This window comes from Hyperolius riggenbachi, chromosome 2 (assembly GCF_040937935.1).
Source record: "Hyperolius riggenbachi isolate aHypRig1 chromosome 2, aHypRig1.pri, whole genome shotgun sequence".
Lineage (NCBI taxonomy): Eukaryota > Metazoa > Chordata > Amphibia > Anura > Hyperoliidae > Hyperolius > Hyperolius riggenbachi.
In genome coordinates, this window is record NC_090647.1 from 237,428,541 (window position 1) to 237,447,301 (window position 18,761).

At 41.1% G+C, this 18,761-nt stretch overlaps 1 protein-coding gene across 1 annotated transcript in view; it reads right to left on the reverse strand.

Moving 5' to 3' along the window:
* Positions 1-18,761, reverse strand: part of CFAP47 (cilia and flagella associated protein 47) — a 730,879-nt gene that overhangs the window by 491,376 nt on the left and 220,742 nt on the right. The window contains exons 29-31 of the mRNA XM_068268343.1: positions 17,657-17,803; positions 3,392-3,611; positions 1,607-1,819 (exon numbers count right to left, since the gene is read on the reverse strand). Of these exons, the coding sequence (XP_068124444.1) occupies positions 1,607-1,819; positions 3,392-3,611; positions 17,657-17,803 (580 nt within the window). The remainder of the gene's footprint in view (positions 1-1,606; positions 1,820-3,391; positions 3,612-17,656; positions 17,804-18,761) is intronic.

The window sequence follows — 18,761 nt, forward strand, 5'->3', positions numbered from 1 at the left end:
GGGATCCTAGACCAGGTTCACAGTATGACAGGTTAATGGAGACAGCACATACACTGTAACAGTCCATGGTACGAACTCCTGTTCAGATGTGACCATTGCATCGAACATGTTATAGATGGCATTGCTATGATTATATGTCAGAATTCCCTCAAGTGTCCACAAAAATCGTGAGAGTTGTGACTTTGCAATCTGTTACTGCAACAAACACAACAGAATGGAATACAACATGTCTGACTGAATTACATGCTTAAAGCAGACCTCTTGCACAGCACACAATGAAAAATAAATATTTATTCCACATACAGATGTTAAACAAATTCACTGCAATGTGTTCTGTGCTTGTTTAGGTGTGAACCCGTTATGCCCCAATTATTTTCAAGAATCGAATACACTTCAGTATCTCCCCCCCCCCCCCGATCCCAGAGCCTTTGCACACCCGAGACCACTGGGCACACACTCCCGCTCCTTCACAGCGGTGAGTGGGAAGCATGAATTACAACTGCAAATTGGATATATATTGTAGATCAGAGGGCTGTGCCTCTCAGCATGTACTGAAAACAATGAGGCTTAACCCGTCCATTGAACCGAGAAAAAGTTATACCAAGTCAAATCTTCAGGTTTTTTAGCATCTCCATAAAATGTAATGAAAAAAATCCCCCCCCCCCCCTTTTCCTCAAAAGTTATCCTGATGTGTCTAATCTTTTAATGCAGAAGACGTTCTGAGTTTAGATCGCACTGCTTATAGAAAACTGTTGTACTATCAAGACATTGTCAAGTTTGGCAAATTTGGAGCCATACTGTGATCTTCACCTTTGTATAACTTTCTGTAATAATGTGGCAACATGTCTATATTGTAACAGGATCCGTTTCTGTAGAACTGACCCCTAGCAATAGATGCAAACAACCTAGCTTCACAGTTCCAATGAATGGAATAGTCTTATGCCTTTACAGATTTGTGGAGTATGCACCTGTCCATCTACTAGCAACACATAACTCATCCCCTATTCAGGGTACTAAGCCTAATAACAAAGACAAACTCACCATTAGCACCCAATAGACCCGTAGAACCCCCTATCTTGCACAAGTACTAACAATTTAAAGTACATCTATTAATGTGCACATGATTTAATTCAGAACGATCGGCAATTCATTACATGATACCAAACATCTGGATACTACAGATTTCCCACAAGCAATGCATCACTTTTGATAAACTATGCCCATCTGTCCACTATGGTATCACAGTCAGAGATAGAATTGGCAGGTCAAAAACAAAATCAACAGCAACCAACATTGTGAGTCTCTCAAAGATTGGATGTAATCGTAGGATTGCTGGATTTCAGGTTGCATCTATGGCAGCCATGTTTCGCACTGCACAAAGAAATTATAGCATTTTCTTGATGTGACAGGACACGGTCAGCTCCCACATACAGATGCACTGCAACTAATGCTCTGCGGACAAAAATGTAAAATGATTCCTCTGTAGCATCACAAATGTTTCACAAAGCCTTGAAGCACAACTAAACCTTCTATTCGGTTGTCTTTTCTGGAAAAGCATATCTTACAAAAATGCTTTAGAAAGATCAGATAATAAAAGTGTTCTTACTTGAGGAAAGTGAGAAGCGTTGCATGCTGCCAGTGGAGCTGCAGGACTCTTTCTGTGGGATCAGAGGGCAATGACTGGCTTGCAGTAATTCCAGGCAGCATCTGTCCACTCAGGTAGAACAGCATGTCATAAATGGTTTTTGCCTGCTTGCCAAGATTTATTGTTTTCGGGGCCTTTCCTTCAGATTTTGACAGCTTGACTTTGCATACGGCACTGGAAAGAAAAGGTTACAAAATAAGAAAAAAAGGTGCATGAATAAAAGGCTGTAATTTATTAAACTGCAGCTCCAGACAAACACTATAATATACTCTATCCATTTCCAGTTACAGAGGCACATTTTTTTTTTCAGAAATCTCATAGCTTTTTTAACTGTTAATGTATTTGTGTTTATAATGGAAGAGTCATGGCTGTCTGGCTCGATAATTTAAAGCAGAAAAGTCTTTGCATCATTGCGGCCACACCGACTGATTCACAATTTATCTGTGTGCCAAATGTGGCAAGAAATGCTGCACTGCGATCAGCTTATTTAGCCGCAAGCGAAGATGTGGCAACTCTTACAATAGGATGAGGAATAGGAGTGGCTGCATACTGTACTGGTTAAGGGCTCTGCCTTTGACATGGGAGACCTGGGTTCAAATCCTGGCTAGGGTCGGTACCTAATCACTAAGAAGTCCTTGGGCAAGACTTTGAGCCCCTTGAGCGCGCCCTTAGCGGCTGCAGCTCTTGAGTTCTTTGAGTCCAAAAGGATAAAAGCGCTTTACAAATTTGCGAATTATTAGGATACACAGACGTAGCAAAAAAACATCTAAAAAGATGTGGTGGCCAATGATGATAATTTGAAAATTCACATAAAAATCCACATAAAATAATGCAAAAATTTGCATATGGCAAATGCATTTGAAATGCATGATTCTTGCGGAAATGGGTCTTTTCCCTTTACCAGGAGCCTGTACACCATAAACAGCAGCACTGTGGTCGCTGCTAGCTTTCCTTGCCTCTCCTTCTGCTCTCCAAATCAATGCATTAATAAATAGTACTTATTTATCTGTGATCTAAATACCACATTTGTGATCTGTTATTTGCTAATAAGCCTGATCAATGTCCTCTGTAGTCCATGTCATTCCTGTTTATGCATAGATAACCAAATACAGACATGAAAATTAAAAGAATAGGCAGAACTGCAGCATCTCAGGCTTCATAACTTTATTCCAGCATAACGGTACATCATACCGTAATTCATATAAGTGGTTGTTCATGGGATGCTTGGTCACAGCCATGCTTACCAGCAAAAAGACAAAACTTTTTTCAGTTTGTGGTGGCTGTGATTAAGAGTACTGTGACATTAAATACCTGTTAGATGTTCCATTTCAGTCACCAGGCACCCAACTGTTATCAGCCCACTGTCAGTCAACACCCAATTGGATACATTACCGTTGAATGTACAGTTGTTATTTTGTTATGTTCTGGCTGAGCACACTGCTATTGGCTTAACCGCACCAGGAACTTCACTTGTAGATTCATGAACCCCATCCTATCCTCATCATTAGTGGATGATGTGAGCAAGCCGACTGTTTCCTCTCTTATTTTTTCAAATACAGATATGGTATTCAAATTACAAACAGGTAAGTGATGCTTAGAAAGCCAGTCATGAGAGATGCTTGGGAATCTACCAGCGCCCATAGCTCTCCTGTTTATGGTGTGAAGACTACACATTATAAGAATGCTAATCTTTCAATTATGCATTTATGCAGCACATTAATGTATGGGATGTCTTTCACTCATTACCTCCACAGAGAGTCGGGAATTGAGATGGGATTACAGCCGCTAGGCCACCCAAACAAGCTAAACCATGTCTGAACTGCAGTTTGGACTTTCTGAAAAAACATCCACTCCTCTGTGTCTTCTTCTGGGTAGAACAGAAGCTCCAGCTTGTCCTTTGTCTTGTGCATCTGACTATCTGCGCCTCCATGTTGTGTCCTTTCATTACCCGGCACATTGTCATCATCTGAAAAAGTATGTAGCAACATTTTACATTAGCAGGATGATTGTGTTTACTGCAGAACATTTCAAGATGAAAAATATTTAAAGCCATTTTTCAATTTCCCAACTGCAGCATAATCTATTGTTTCATAATGTTTAGGAAAGAATAAGCACTCTGTTTTCGGAGATAATGTTATTAATGGCATTAATCTAGCTGAAAAGCAGCTCCCTGGCTTTTACGTGCAGCTTTCACAGTTCACTAAAGCAATGGATAGAACAACAAAGTTTATATTACTGGTTTGTTATCATTAAGCACTCAGTGAGTGAATATTTCGCTTTCAGAAAATTACCAAATAAATTGTGCTTTATGTATCGCCGTTCTCTGCTATGCCGGCTATGTGGGGAATACACACGCACTGCAGATATATCCAGTCCAAGAACAGAACAGTCTTTTACTCCTGCTGACGATACACCTGAAGAGACCCCTGAGACCATTATTTCTTGTATTGTAAACTGTGCTGCAAGGCCTACAATATATAAAGGACTTTCACAGTTTTATGAAGGGACCATACAAAAAAAAAAAAAAGAAAGAAAAACAAACAAATCTTACATTTAGGTATCTTGGGCAATATTACATGATCAAAATTAATAAATGATTGCTTGTTTAACTAGTCAACTATCTACGTTAATTCACAAGAAGACTGCAAGCTTGAAACAGCTCCACCGCTCTTCAATAAAACAAAATGAATCGCTAATGCCTCTAAATGGGAATTCATAGAACATATGGAAGGTGTCTTCGCTGATTCATTTTTGTATAAAAAAAAAAGTGCCATCTGCCAAGACTGTTATCCTGCCCTTAAAGCATACCTCAACATATCATTTCCTTTAAATAAATGAATTAAATAAAAATGACCCTACTGCATAGAGCAGGGGGTGCCCATTAGGTAGATTGCGGTCTACAGGTAGATTGCAAAGGACTTATGGTAGATCCCGACCCCGCTACATTTTCCATTCACTATATACAAGTGTGCTCCTAAAATTGTACATAGGTAGATCATTTTGACTTGCTAATTTTTTTAAAGTAGCTCACAAGCTGAAAAAAAAGTGTGAGCACTCCTGGTATAGAGTATAGTTGTTGCATGATAAAAAATTTGTTCAGCAGTCATTACCCAGATATTTGTAGATAAGAAATCGGTAGATCACATCATTTTTGAAGGTGCTGAATAGTGACGATCTTGTCTAGAGCTCATGGAAAAGCATGCAATTTATTTCATCAGCTGATAGATTTGCAAAGCTCTGATTTGCTGTGAGCACATCCTGCTGTAGCACATGAGCATGATTAGCAAATCAAGACTTGCATATCTATCACCTGACAAAACTGTTCAGGTGCTTCTCCTTGAGTTCTCCTAGATATGATATCACTAGTACTGAATAACCACTAAAGTTCTATATTCTGACGTAAATGTCCTGCCCCTTTCTCCCTTACCCCTTTGTTCTCTCTTGCTACTCAACTGTGCATAAGACCTGGGGGGGGGGGGGGGGGGGTAGAAGATGGTGTGGTGGATATCAGTGGAGCTCCATCTAAGTTTTACTGTTTGGTCAAATTGATTGTAGTTACACCCTTGTCAGTAAGTCGTTTTTTGGGGGGTTGGTTGTTTTTTTTTGGGGGGGTGGGGTTTTAAAGCAGTGTCTGCTGCCAAGTTTGTGTGAGAAGAGAGTTCGGTTAGGTGATAAATATTGGCGGAGATTGCAGTGAGGGGGTGGGTTAGTGTTAAGTTTCAGTAGAGGGAGGGGTAGTGTGAGTAGAAGGTTAGGTGTAAAATATAGGCGGAGAATGGAGATTACAGTGAGGCGGTGGGTTAGTGTTGGGCATCAGTAGAGGGAGGGGTAGTGTGAGAAAAGGGTTAGGTGAGAGTAAAATTTGCCAATATTCTACCAACGAAATAAGCCACTGCTCAATAGTAGCATATAAGTATTTTTTTTTTTTTTAGATCAGCCTTTATTAAAATCAACAGATAGGCAAGTAACAATTCAGGGAAAACATTGTATGATATTTTTCACATACAGAGCAGCAGCAGCATTTCAATCTACATTTTAAAGAATCAACTTAAACATTGACACATTGCAATCAATCCCCAGCCCATTTATAATGTATTACTGATTTTACATCCTTAGAGTGGCCCACCGAACAACCTGTCTTGGATCAATGAGCGATCCGGAAGCCCAGGAGTATCCAACCAGCCTGCCCAGATTAAATCAAATTTTTGAGGAGACCCTCTGTGAACATATATTAATTTTTCCATTTTGAGATACTCATTTACCTGTTTCACCCAGCTATCTGGCAATGGGGGATTGGAGTCCTTCCATAGTTTTAAGATTAGTAATTTGGCCTGAAATAGAAGTCTGAGAACCATCACCTGAGTATGTTCTGATATTGAAAGACCTGTTAATAGGCCTAAAATACAATGTTGCACCGTTCTAGGGACTTTTTGTTTTATGACAGTGTCAATGGTATCTAGTACCGTACTCCAATATCTATGCAGCTTTGGACAATGCCAGAGCATATGTAATAAATCTCCATGATCTCTGCGACACCTAGGGCATATTGGGTCCTCTCTCAGGTGCATGGCATGAAGTCTTTTGGGAGTTAGTAAATTTCTATAAAGTATATTAAGTTGTGACATTTTTTGCGAAGCATTGGTGGATACCTGTGGCACTGATTGGAGAATTTCAACCCAGTCTTCATTTGTCAATGTGTCTATCTCTTCAACCCATCTACTGTAACACTTGAGGGGGAATTTCTCTAAAAACAAACCCAGCAGAAGAGCATAACAAGAAGAGATAAATCCAGTTCTTGCATTGGATTGATTTATCAAATTAAATAGCGGAGTCGGACGCAACCGCAAGGGAATTGTTCTACGCTGTTTACGGATCGCGTGTGATAATTGCATATATTGGAATCGAAAAAGTACCGAGTCTCGACATCGCCTCAGTTCCAATATTTGTTCTGTAGATTTTAGCTCTTCTCCTTCTATTATTTGCCCAAATAGAGAAACTCCCTCTCCTGCCCATTTTTTCAGAAAGTCTAGTTTAGACAATTCTGCAAATCTCAAAGTATATAATGGTGTATAGTTGGTATATCCTTCAACCTCCTGCATGGAGCGTAGTCTATTCCATACCTTCTGCATCAGTGTTAGTGTAGGTGCTTGCTTCCCTCTGGAACCGCAGAATTCCGCTTCCAGAGCAGCGTATATTGACTGGCAACCCAAAATATTGTTTAACAGGAGTCTAGATGAATCTATTAACTCTTCATTCTCCCAACCAACCAAATGCTGTGCCTGTGAGGCTAGAAAATAAACCCAAGGGTTGGGTACCGCCAGTCCCCCCTCCTCTTTAGAATACTGTAAGTATTGCAGTTTAATTTTAACCCTGCCCTGCCCCCAGATAAAATCCCTAAACATTTTATCCAGCATCTTAAATAGTCTGAGATGGAGCCACGTTGGAGCGTTGTGCAAGACATACAACAATTGGGGCATAGTGACCATTTTTAAAAGGTTAATGCGAGCAACTGGCGACAGCGGCAGTCTGGCCCATACCTTTAGTTTTTGGCGTATTTTAACTATAAGGGGAGTAATATTGGAAAATTCATATTGCTCAAGGTCTGCTGAGATACTAATTCCTAGATACTTAAATGATTTTACTTTTTGTATTTGTGTACAGCCAGTGGGTAAGGTTATGTCAGAGTTATCTAGGGGTAAGATGGATGATTTTTCCCAATTTATTATTAGACCGGAGAATTCTCCAAAGATTGACAGAGCAGACATGGCATTAGTCAGAGAGGCGTTGGTATCCTGCAGGAAAAGAAGGGTGTCATCTGCATAAAGTGCAATTTTCTCCTCAATGGAACCATACCTAAACCCCTGTATTTGATTCGAAGTCCTGATTAGTTCTGCTAAGGGCTCTATAGCTATCGCAAAGAGTAACGGGGACAACGGGCACCCCTGCCTCATACCCCTTCCTAATTTAAGACTAGGAGAAATATTGCCATTCACGCACAATCGTGCAGTAGGCATCTTATATAGGATCTTAATCCATTGACTGAAGACAGGACCAAACTGCATAGCCTCCAAGACTGCATGTAAATACTGCCACTCCACACTGTCGAAGGCCTTGGCGATGTCAAGGGACAAAATAGCCCGATCCCCCTGATTATCTGCCTTTAACTGCATGTTTAAAAAGACACGTCTGATATTAATTGCAGTGGATTTAGAAGGGATGAATCCTGATTGGTCTGGTTTAATGATTGTGGTAATTATTTTTGCTAATCGGTTCGCCAAGACCTTCGACAGTATCTTAATATCGGCTGTCAGTAAAGAGATAGGCCTGTATGACTCTGCCTTCGTCAAATCTTTGCCCGGTTTTGGAAGGAGAATAATAAGAGCCTCCGACATAGAAGGTGGAAGATGTCCAGATTGATAAATTTCCCTAAAGATGTCCAGCAATTGAGGAAGAATCATCTCTGAGTATCTCTTATACACCTCAATTGGCAAGCCATCACTGCCCGCTGCCTTGTTATTGGGACATGCCGCCACTGCAATTTCTATTTCCTCTAACGTAATAGGCGCGTCCAACATGGCTCTATCCTCATCATTAATTTTTAATAGTGGGATAGAATTAAGATATCCAAACAATTCTTCAGGTGTGTAATCGATTTTGGATGTATATAACTCTGTGTAGAACCTAGCATATAAGTATTTTAGTCAAGTAGCCGCTTTCCCTGGCGCCCAAATTACCACAGCATCCTTTTTACAAGTACATGGCTGCAGGGACACTTTCACAATTCTTAATCCACTTATTAAATGGCTTCAATGTGACTTCATCAATACAAGCAACATACTAAGTAGGATAATTGAAATGAAGGCAACTCTTGTGTTATTGTAAAGGGATTTAGGTGCCACAAAGTGAAAACTACTTCCAAGAAATATAGGATGCTCAGCCAGAAGTCTCACTCCAGGGCCCGGGGGGATCTTCCAATCCTGGCTGAGCTACATAGACATACACAGCATTATTGTTTCATCCTACTGAAAGCAAAAAAAAAAAATCTGTCTTTCATTTGCATAATATTTATGACACATTAAAATGGTTTAATAGTCTTTAATAGTCTTTAGTTGTATTCCTTACTAAATAAAACCTATCTATGATAGGTATACATATTGTATGTTACCCCACCTTTCGTTTCCTCCCTATTCCTTTAGATTGTAAGCTCACAAGGGCAGGGCTCTCTCGCCCTTTCATGTCTTGGAATTTACAATATACTTTGACCATCATGTTACATTTGTCACTGTAATTGATGTCTACCAATTCTGTATTTTGTACCAGTGTCTATATTTTGTGTATACCATTGCTTGTATTATTTTGTACCCCATGTTTTGTTTCTTACTTCTTACTCTGTACAGTACCACAGAATAGCAATAGCAACTGTCAACGCTCTCCATGCTTTGACATCCTCCAGGTGAGAGATGCAAATGCGTCACCTAGCAGCAGGCCAGATTTGAAGAATTTCTTATGATCTCCAGTAATCTGCAGACCAGAGATTACTTAGTAAGTCAGGCCCAGTATGTAATTTATTGTACGTCAGTTGACTTTATCACTGCATAATAAATTCAGGAATATAAATTCAGATACAGAGAAAACAACAAGGCATTGCTTTCAGCATAAATAATTCTATTTGCAATATTTCAATCTGAAATAAACCCTCTCCCAAATGAGCAAATGACAATGTGACAAGCGCAGAATTTTGTTTTAATAATGCTAATTATAAGATCATTACATGCCTGTTGGAAATTCTCTTGGATGACTTATTTTTTCTTGGATGCTGGTGAAAGGCTGTAAAATGTTGACAGCTACACTTTATCTTTAGGACTGCTCTGTGCAATACATTCGGTAATAACAGAAAAACTGTAAAGCAAATAGGAAAATAACAGTGATCTCCCAAATGAGTAGTCAGTTGTATAATCTGAACCAGTTTACACCGAAGTGTGTCTCCGAGATCTCACACAGGAGTTATTGGTAGAACTTCACTTGTGTTTAGAGAGTGTATTTTATGTACAATATATATTTTAATGTTATACAAACTATTATGATTTTCAGGGGCCTAGTTGTAAAATGCAAATAGAACAGCAAAAAAGGGGCATTGAGCATTACATCACCGTTTTATTCTTCTCCGCTGCTTCATCCACTTAAAAAATAAAAAAAAGAATTAGAAGACAAGCTTATTGCTCACCTATGTTTACTGTTTCACAAACCAAAGCTGCTGCATGACAGATGTTCCAGCTATTTATAAAGTAACAGAAAGCCTGTATCCTGACTTTATTGCTCACCATTATATTTGTAAAAAATGTTTTGTGTTCCATAGCACCTAGGTTGTTAAAAAAAAATGTTACAAGTACACCAGCTAGAACAGGATCACAGCTAGGCAACCTAGGCAGGTGTCTGGGGTCTAGTGGTCGTCAAGGGGCCTGGCTGCCACCTTTTTTACCCCATCCCAGCTTCCTAGTAACAAAATCATGGGGAGACAAAGCTACGCTAGTTGCTCTCAGGGAGTACTTGAACATAGCATATTGTCATAGTCAACCTATTAAATTACATTTTGAGATGCAAAATAATAAATCATATTTAATTAAACCTTTTTAAGTATTTAAAGTTAATTAAAAATCACCAAGTAACGTTTCAAAATAATTTATTCACATTTATGGGGTACTTCTAACAAATATGTAAGGGCTACTTAAAGGGAACTGGAGGCGAGTAAGATTATTTAAAACTAGCAGACCCAAGCCCGTTTAAAAACGGGCTCTAGGGTCTGTGTTTTTGCCGCCGCCCACCGCATGTACTGCGCACGTGCGCGCACCCGACACGCGTGTGCACCTGCTGCACAACCGGCTGCCCGCTTACATGCCAGCCTGGCTCCCTGTCCCTGTCCTCCTGTCTGTGTGAGGCTGGGTCCGTGCTGAGCACATGCGCAGTAGTAAAAAGCACAGACCAAGCTACACAGAGACAACTGTCCCTGCTGTATGCAGGGACAGTTGCCTATTATTATATAGGATACTGGTAAACACATGACTTAGCTGCAAATGAATATTACATACTAACCTCACAGTCAGTTCCTCTCAGAAGCTCACCATTTTCTTCTTACAGTGATCCCTTCCAGTTTTGACAATATTTAGTCAGAACTGAAATATACCAGTTGCTGTCAGTTATATGTCAGCACCTGTCATTTACAACTGAATGTGCAAGGTAATGTCCATGTTTCCCTATGGCTCAAGTGGGTTATATTACAGTTTAAGGCCTGGAACCCACTGAAATCCGCAAACGCAAAACGCAACCGCTAGCGTTTTGCATGAGCGGTTTGCAAGCGGATTCATGCGAGTTTTCGGTCGCGTTTTGCAACAGTGTATTTTTTTCCTCAGCGGTTGTGTAGCGTTTTGCGTTTTTATTCTGATTGGTCCTGTGAATTATTTTTAATTTTGTTACAGTGTGCTGAACCGCAAAACGCTAGCAAAACCGCTCAGTTTAGGTTTTGCTGGGCGTTTCTGCTAGCGTTTCAATACTTTACATTGAAGCGCTAACGCTCCCAAAATGCTGCAGGTCCTGCGTTTGCGTTTCTGGGAAACGCAAACGCTCCTGAGGAAGTTGCCCCATCCATTAACATCAGCTGAGCGTTTTGGCAAAACGCTAGCGTATCGCAGCGCTGCCAAAATGCTCAAAAAAACGCTCTTGTGGGTTCCAGCCCTAACAGTGTGCTGACCAGGAAGCTGTTCTGGAGTAATGGCCATTTTTAAAATGGAGGACGGAGAATTCCATTGATCACGGTGGACAAATGGTACGCAGGAGAGGAGAAAGAGTTTGAGTAGTAGACTACACAGGAGGTAGGTATGACCTGTGTATGGTTATTTTGACTTTCTATTTTCAGTTCAGGTTCTCTTTAAGGTGATGTTATTCATGATACAGTAGTTGCCATTTGCAAAGGGACTCCTGCTATAATAATGTTGTGAAACACTGACATAGCACACTGCCATTCAAAATGTTTCTTATTGTTTTATAAGTTCACTGAAAAACAAACAGTAATTTTCAATAAAGAGATATTAAAATTAACTGCTGTTGTATACTGTAAATAGCCACTAAATGTATTTAAAATACACATTTCTCTCTGCCAGTTATTTTCTAAGCTTTGAGGCCGGATCCACACTATAAGCGCTTTTCTGAGCGCTTTGTGATTGATTAGCACTTTTATAAAAAATATCTCCTATTCACTTTTATTAAAGTCGTGGTAAAAAAAATCACTGCGATTTACCGCGTACGCGACCACGGCATTTTTTACCGCAATTTTAATGAAACTGAATGGAAGACATTTTTAAAAAGCGCTAATCAATCAAGTTGCTCTGGACCAGGGCTGCCAAACTCAAATACTAAGTGGGATGAAATTGAACACTGGTACCAAGTCCTGAGCCAACCTCAATGTCTAGCGGTCACCTCGCTCTCTATTAAAGTTCCCTGGTGTCTAATGGCCCCCACTCCCTCCCTTATACAGTTCCCTGGTGTCTAGTGGCCCCCTCCCCTATACACTTTACTGATGTAAAGTGGCCCTCCTCCCTCCCATATACAGTTCCCTGGTGTGTAGTGCTTTCCCCCTTCCTCCCCTATATGCTTTTTCCGATGATCTAGGTCTTCACCTCCAATATAGCTTCTCTGGTGGTCTAGGGTGGGCCAAAAATAATGCAAAGCGGGAAAACCACTTGCGGGCATTTTGGCCCAAGGCCTAAATTTGACATGTATGTGCTTGGCGCTGAGCAGCAGCTCTCACCCAGGTTTCTCTCCTCCTGCCTCTTCCACTCCTCCCCTGCACCCTGACAAGGTCTGGAATGGAGATGTCAGAAACAGTTTGAGCCAGCAATAATGTAATAAAACTGGAGAGCCAGTAATTAGGTTATGGAGCCAGTCATTGTTAGGTGAATACTACCAAGTTTTTTTTAATTAAATAAAAATAATAACAACAATTACAAATATGATGCATTTTACATATCCAGGAGTTAAATAAGTAGGGGTGGAAAAGCTCAAAGAACTTAAAAAGAACCTGAAGCAAGAAGTTTATGGAGGCTGCCATATTTATTTCCTTATATATAATGACAGTTGCTTAGCAGCCCTGCTGATCTATTTGGCTGTAGGAGTGTCTGAATCACACCAGAAACAAGCATGCAGCTAATCTTGTCTGATCTGACAATAATGTCAGAAACACCTGATTTACTGCATGCCAGATAAGAGTATCAGCAGGATAGCCAGACAACTGGTTTTGTTTAAAGAGGACCTGAACTCTTGCAAAGGATATGTATTTACAGAGTTTATCCTGTCTAATTTCCCCTCATCTGTGTCTAATCACACGTTATAATTTGATCTCTCCCCTGTGTCTGCTGACTGCCACGGCAGATAAGCTCATATAAAAAGCACAGTATGTTAACCATATATTTGCTTCCATGAAAGCAGGAAATAGAAACACTGGAGAGATTTATTTTAGGATTTGTATGAGCTGTAACAAAGAAATGGTTTTCTTTAAAGGTCATTATGCTATTGCTTATCTTTTAGAGCAGAGAGAAAGTTCTGAGTTCAGGTCTGCTTTAAAAGGAAATAAGTATGGCAGACTCCACATAACTCTCGCTTCAGGTTCCCGTTAAAGGCCATTTATCTTTTGAAGGTATATTCTCATCAAACAGGAAAGCAGTCAGTGTGAGCGAAGTCAGGAGACAGCCTACCTGCTGTGCTCCCCTCTTTTTTAACCGCACATTTATCGTGTAAAACAAGATCTACTCGTATCCAAATTCATGCTAGCATTCTCATTTTCTGCATAGTTCAAAATTTGAGCCTTTGAAAAAAAGTAGGCCAGTGTGTTTATAGTTTCAGGCAGCAGCCATTGCATCCTTGCCAAGACACATTTCAACATGAGAGGGAGCCTGCACAGCGTAACTTCATTTTAGAAAGAATAGAAAAGAAGCAAGCACTTGAAATACCGCATGCAGTAGAACATTTCCCGTAGCTAGGCAGTAAGGACTAGTTCATATCCAAGCAAAGCATCATCAGGAAAATTCAACTGCCTGACAGGATTAAGTGGAAACGGCAACTTTTTATTGATCTCCCGTGCCAGACAAAAGGCCTTATTTCCATCCATTAAACAGTCAGTGTCAGTGATGCGAGAAAACCTTGCTTAATGAGCTGAACGGTTTCCAAGCTATGATAAAAATGACCAGGACAAAGTTGCTACTTTCACTTCACCCTGCCATGCTGCAGAATCGTGTGGCAAGAGGCCACTATGCTACTGACAAGCCCTGTAAAAAGTAGGCTTACAGCATAAGCATGCTAAATGATCATCCCTGGTAACTTTCAAAGTGACACATGTTGCAAGCTGTGTTAAAAATTGGGGTTCACGAGATGAACAAAGTTTGAAATGCTCCCTGTGAGCACTGAGATATAAAAAGTGCCCCTATGACACCCCACATGCTTCATATGCTGTCACATATAACTGTAGCAAGTGCTGTGGTTCCCCTCATTGGGTTATGTCCCAATGCACTGGCCACTGCTCCTCATATAGAAAAAAAACAATGACAGCTTTCAAAGTGCCAACTGTCTCCTGTGGTCAGTTAATTGCCTACAAATTTCAACAATGTGCCACTCTGTGCAGGAAAGTAGCCACTGTGCCATAACGCCTTTAGTGTGAACACTATGACACTGTGCTGCCCCCCAGGCTGCGTCCCCTTTCTTCCTCCCCAAATAAAATACACATTTAGTAGAAACTGCACAGACATCACAGTAATACTGGGCAGAGTTTTGCACATGGAAACAACCATGGTAACCATCTGAAGGAAAGGCCTGGGCTTGTTGTTGTCCTCCTCTGTGTTCCACTAGCTTGAGGCCTCACTGCTTATACCAGGCATGCCTGATGCACACTTATGGCCTGCAGCTGCTCACCTCTGTCCTGTGTCAACCCAAGTCTCAAATACATGGAACAGTAGAACTTCTCAACACAAGCTGCAAAGTTCCTCCTGACTTTCTTCTCCTGCACGGATTGAGGTAGCCTGTTCGCTGTGCAGAAAAACTTTGTAACTGCATCCAGTGAGGGAGCGGCCCAGAGAGGGTTGCAAAGCCAGAGATTGGGGCAACTTATCTGAAGGGCTACCAGCCCAAATATGGGAAATGGCCAGCAATGTATATAATTTCCAAATTTTTCCCCAATCAATAATGCAATTATAATAAATTACTGAGTTTGGCTTTCAAAGAGATCTGAGGTCTCCTTAGCTGCTAGACCAGGGGTGGGCCAAATATTTGGCTCATGTGGGCTAGAAAGCGATCTTTTTTTTTTTTATTGACCAAAAGGTTTATTGAATATAAAAAAGTAGTACAAAATATACAAGTGTATAGAGATACATTAAAGTAAAAGGTGCATAACAAGGTTTGTATCAAAAATCCGTAAGGAGTAGAGTATAACAAACAAAGTGCAAATTGTACAAAGAGAGCTAATGTAAAACATACCCATGAGTAATGATTATAGATTCTGTGGCGTAGGTAGGCCGGAAGAAGAGGAGTATAGATAGAAAAGGAGGGGTTAGAGAACCAGTTGGTGAGGAGAGGAGTTCAGTAGAAGTGGAAAAGGGGTAGCAGGCTAGAAAAGGTAGGTAGTTATAAAGACTGACCAGTTATCAACTTGTGCTAGCTGTAAGGCATCTCAATTCATTTTATCCAACCACCTGTCCCAAATTTTAAAAGCAATCTTAAATTTGACAGAGGGGCCGGGCCGGTGTAGGTAGCCGACATGATTCCCCTTCCAAATGCCAAATTGGTAGGTCAGGTATAGCTGACAGGCATGTTATGGGGAATACAGTGGCAGGGGACATTTCAAAGGAAAGCTAATGGTAATAGGGCAGACATGGAATGGGGAATATGGTCGCAGGGAAGGCTAATTTCCAAGGACAGGTGATAGTAAACCTGGCATGGGATGGTGGACAAGGCTTACCAGATGAGCAACAGGGGGAAGGCCAGCTCTGCACATGGTACGAAGTGAGAACAACCTGAGAATCTCATTTTTAGAAAGGTTTAAAATGAACCTCTGCGGCTGAACTTTTACTGCTGTCCCCTTCTGGACATGCGATTTTGCTACAGTATGTTGATTTACCAGCAGGGCTCCTGACTTATCTGTGCAAATTCACAGCTGAACTGTTGCTTGCAGCTTCTGTCAGCATCAGCTGTGCAACTGTCTGCTGTATTACAAGTGTTCAATGGGCTGGCTTCATTCATCACTTTCAAGCAGCTACAGCTTTTTCCTTTGTGGAACTTTATGTGCGAATAAGCATACATAGATAAGGCTTGCTGAGTAATTGAACTTTTAACAGAATATCTGCATGTGCTTTGTCCATTTAGAGAGCTCACTGGGACCTACAGCTGTGTGAGCCATCTCACACCTCGGTGCCTTTACATGATGTGTATGTCTGGGCAGCATGGGTTGTGGTTGGGGTGGCTACTTCACGTCATTTTTAAAGTTTGTTAAATAAACTTATTTGGATTAATAATAAATATTTTTGTACTTTTTACACCTATATACTTGTCGGTAAGTTGGTAATTGATACGTACACTTCTCTCCATTTTTCCCTTGAACTTTACTTGAACTTTAAAACAAACCTACCCCCTAAATGTGGCCAATAATTATACAATTCTCTGGATGATAAATCGTCCAATTCCATCCTAATATTGTTCAGAAACGATCTTTCAGGCCCGAATGATTGTTTCCGATCGATATTACGATTCAGAGAATTATATTTTTAAAGGCCACCTTTAGGAGGAGGTTGGTTTTCAATCTTTTTGAAAATTAGGTGCTCAAGTCGCTTGAAAAGGTGTGGGAGCTGTGGGTCACATTTGGAGGGTCACCAGCTGTGGGCTGCAGGGTGAGAAGCAGCAGCAAGTGGGAGGCCCCCACAGAAAGAGGAGTTCACTGCACACAGGCTCCCAGCGCAGTGCAAGAAACTGAACACAGGGCCCCATTGCAGCCAGGGCAAGCGACCGTACACAAGGGAAGATGCAGTGCTCAGTATCTCTGGCTGGAGGCTCCGTAGACTAATCTCTGCCCAATTCAGCCACTGCTGCCAAACCAAGACGATAGCCACGAATGGTTATTTTCTCACCACCACCACCTCCTTCTCTGCAACTACAGCAAGAGAGGGGCATGGCACCAACTAAACCTAGAATGACGGGCAGGTGGGAGCAGGCGATGACTGATGAGGGGAGGGTCGGCCTGAAAGTTGTGATTGAGTGAGCCTGTTTCAGGCTTCCAATTGCAGTGGAGCTCTTGAAACTCTGCAGGGAGGGAGTAAGAGAGGAGAATAAATGCCAAACGGGGCAGCTGGTGGGCTGTAGTTTGCTCACCACTGTGCTAGACAGTCAAATGCACCCAATAGTGGCTAAGAACAAAACATTAAACTTTTCTGAGCCCAATATCAATCCGATTGAAAAATGAACATTAATGGAAACGAAAACATGCTCCTTACCAGCGATTGGTCCCTTTAAAGTTATTTGACTGAAGCTAGATGAATAAGCTTCTTCCAATCATGCTCCATGCCATGCCATGTATGAAAGCATACTGACTGCCCCAGCATGCGGGACTAAGGTCAGCACATGCCCAGTAAAATTGAGCACTCCGAGAACAAAGGAAAAAAGCTATACACGAGTGGCTTCAAGCTACTGAGCATGTGCAGAGGTAACTCATGCATACCCTGTCAGGATGAAGTTCTGCATGGCCAGGACTTCACGGCTACCAAAAAACATTGACCCCACTCTAATAAGTCTAAAGGAACCCTTCAGTGGAACGGTGCAGTGTAAAAAAATATAGGCAGCCTCAACTATCCAGAGGCTTTCCTCTGCCGAGGTATGTATCTAATTTTTATTTTTAAAAAGACTTCATGTGTCCTTTAAGTATACTGTATTACAGGTGTGTATTTAAATATTTGACTGAAGTCCTGTTTTAAGATATCTACCCACCTGATACAGATTCTTCATATGTGGAGCTTGTAACTGCACCAAGGGAGCTAGAAGATGTACTTTGGGAAGGAGTTTCTGGTATGTAGCAAGGGCGAAGAACAGCTTCCCCGCTGCCACCATTTTTTCCATTTCCATTTCCATTATGGCCTAAAAATTTTAAAAGTAAACATTTAGTGAAATTAACAAGATTTTTTGTTCCCTAAGCTGTCCCTATTACTTCTTGCTACTAGTGTGAGTGTAGCCTAAGACTCAATAAGTAAGTAAAAAGACCCAGCACTGTGCCAAAAACACTCCAATATAAAAAAAAAAAATTAAACCAAAAATACTTTTTTCTTAAGGTGCCTTACCATGATCCAGGCCTAACAAGCTGTCTCAATTGTCGCCTTCATCCATAGCCTCACACACACACACTAGACGGAATTCCGCCAAGATGGCCATTACGGCTTGTCTCAGCCAATAATCTAGCATGTGTGCGGGTGTTCCATGAGGCCACTTAAAGTGACACTGAAGCAGAAAAAGAAAAAAAAAAACTTAAGATACAGTACAGACCAAAAGTTTGGACACACCTTCTCATTCAAAGAGTTTTCTTTATTTTCATGACTATGAACATTGCAGATTCACACTGAAGGCATCCCAACTATGAATTAACACATGTGGAAGTATAGTACATAACCAAAAAGTGTGAAACAACTGAAAATATGTCATATTCTAGGTTCTTCAAAGTAGCCACCTTTTGCTTTGATTACTGCTTTGCACACTCTTGGCATTCTCTTGATGAGCTTCAAGAGGTAGTCACCTGAAATGGTCTTCCAACAGTCTTGAAGGGGTTCCCAGAGATGCTTAGCACTAGTTGGCCCTTTTGCCTTCACTCTGCGGTCCAGCTCACCCCAAACCATCTCGAATTGGGTTCAGGTCTGGTGACTGTGGAGGCCAGGTCATCTGGCGCAGCACCCCATCACTCTCCTTCCTGGTCAAATAGCCCTTACACAGCCTGGAGGTGGTGTTTGGGGTCATTGTCCTGTTGAAAAATAAATTGTGGTCCAACTAAACGCAAACCGGATGAAATAGCATGCCGCTGCAAGATGCGTGGTGGCCATGCTGGTTC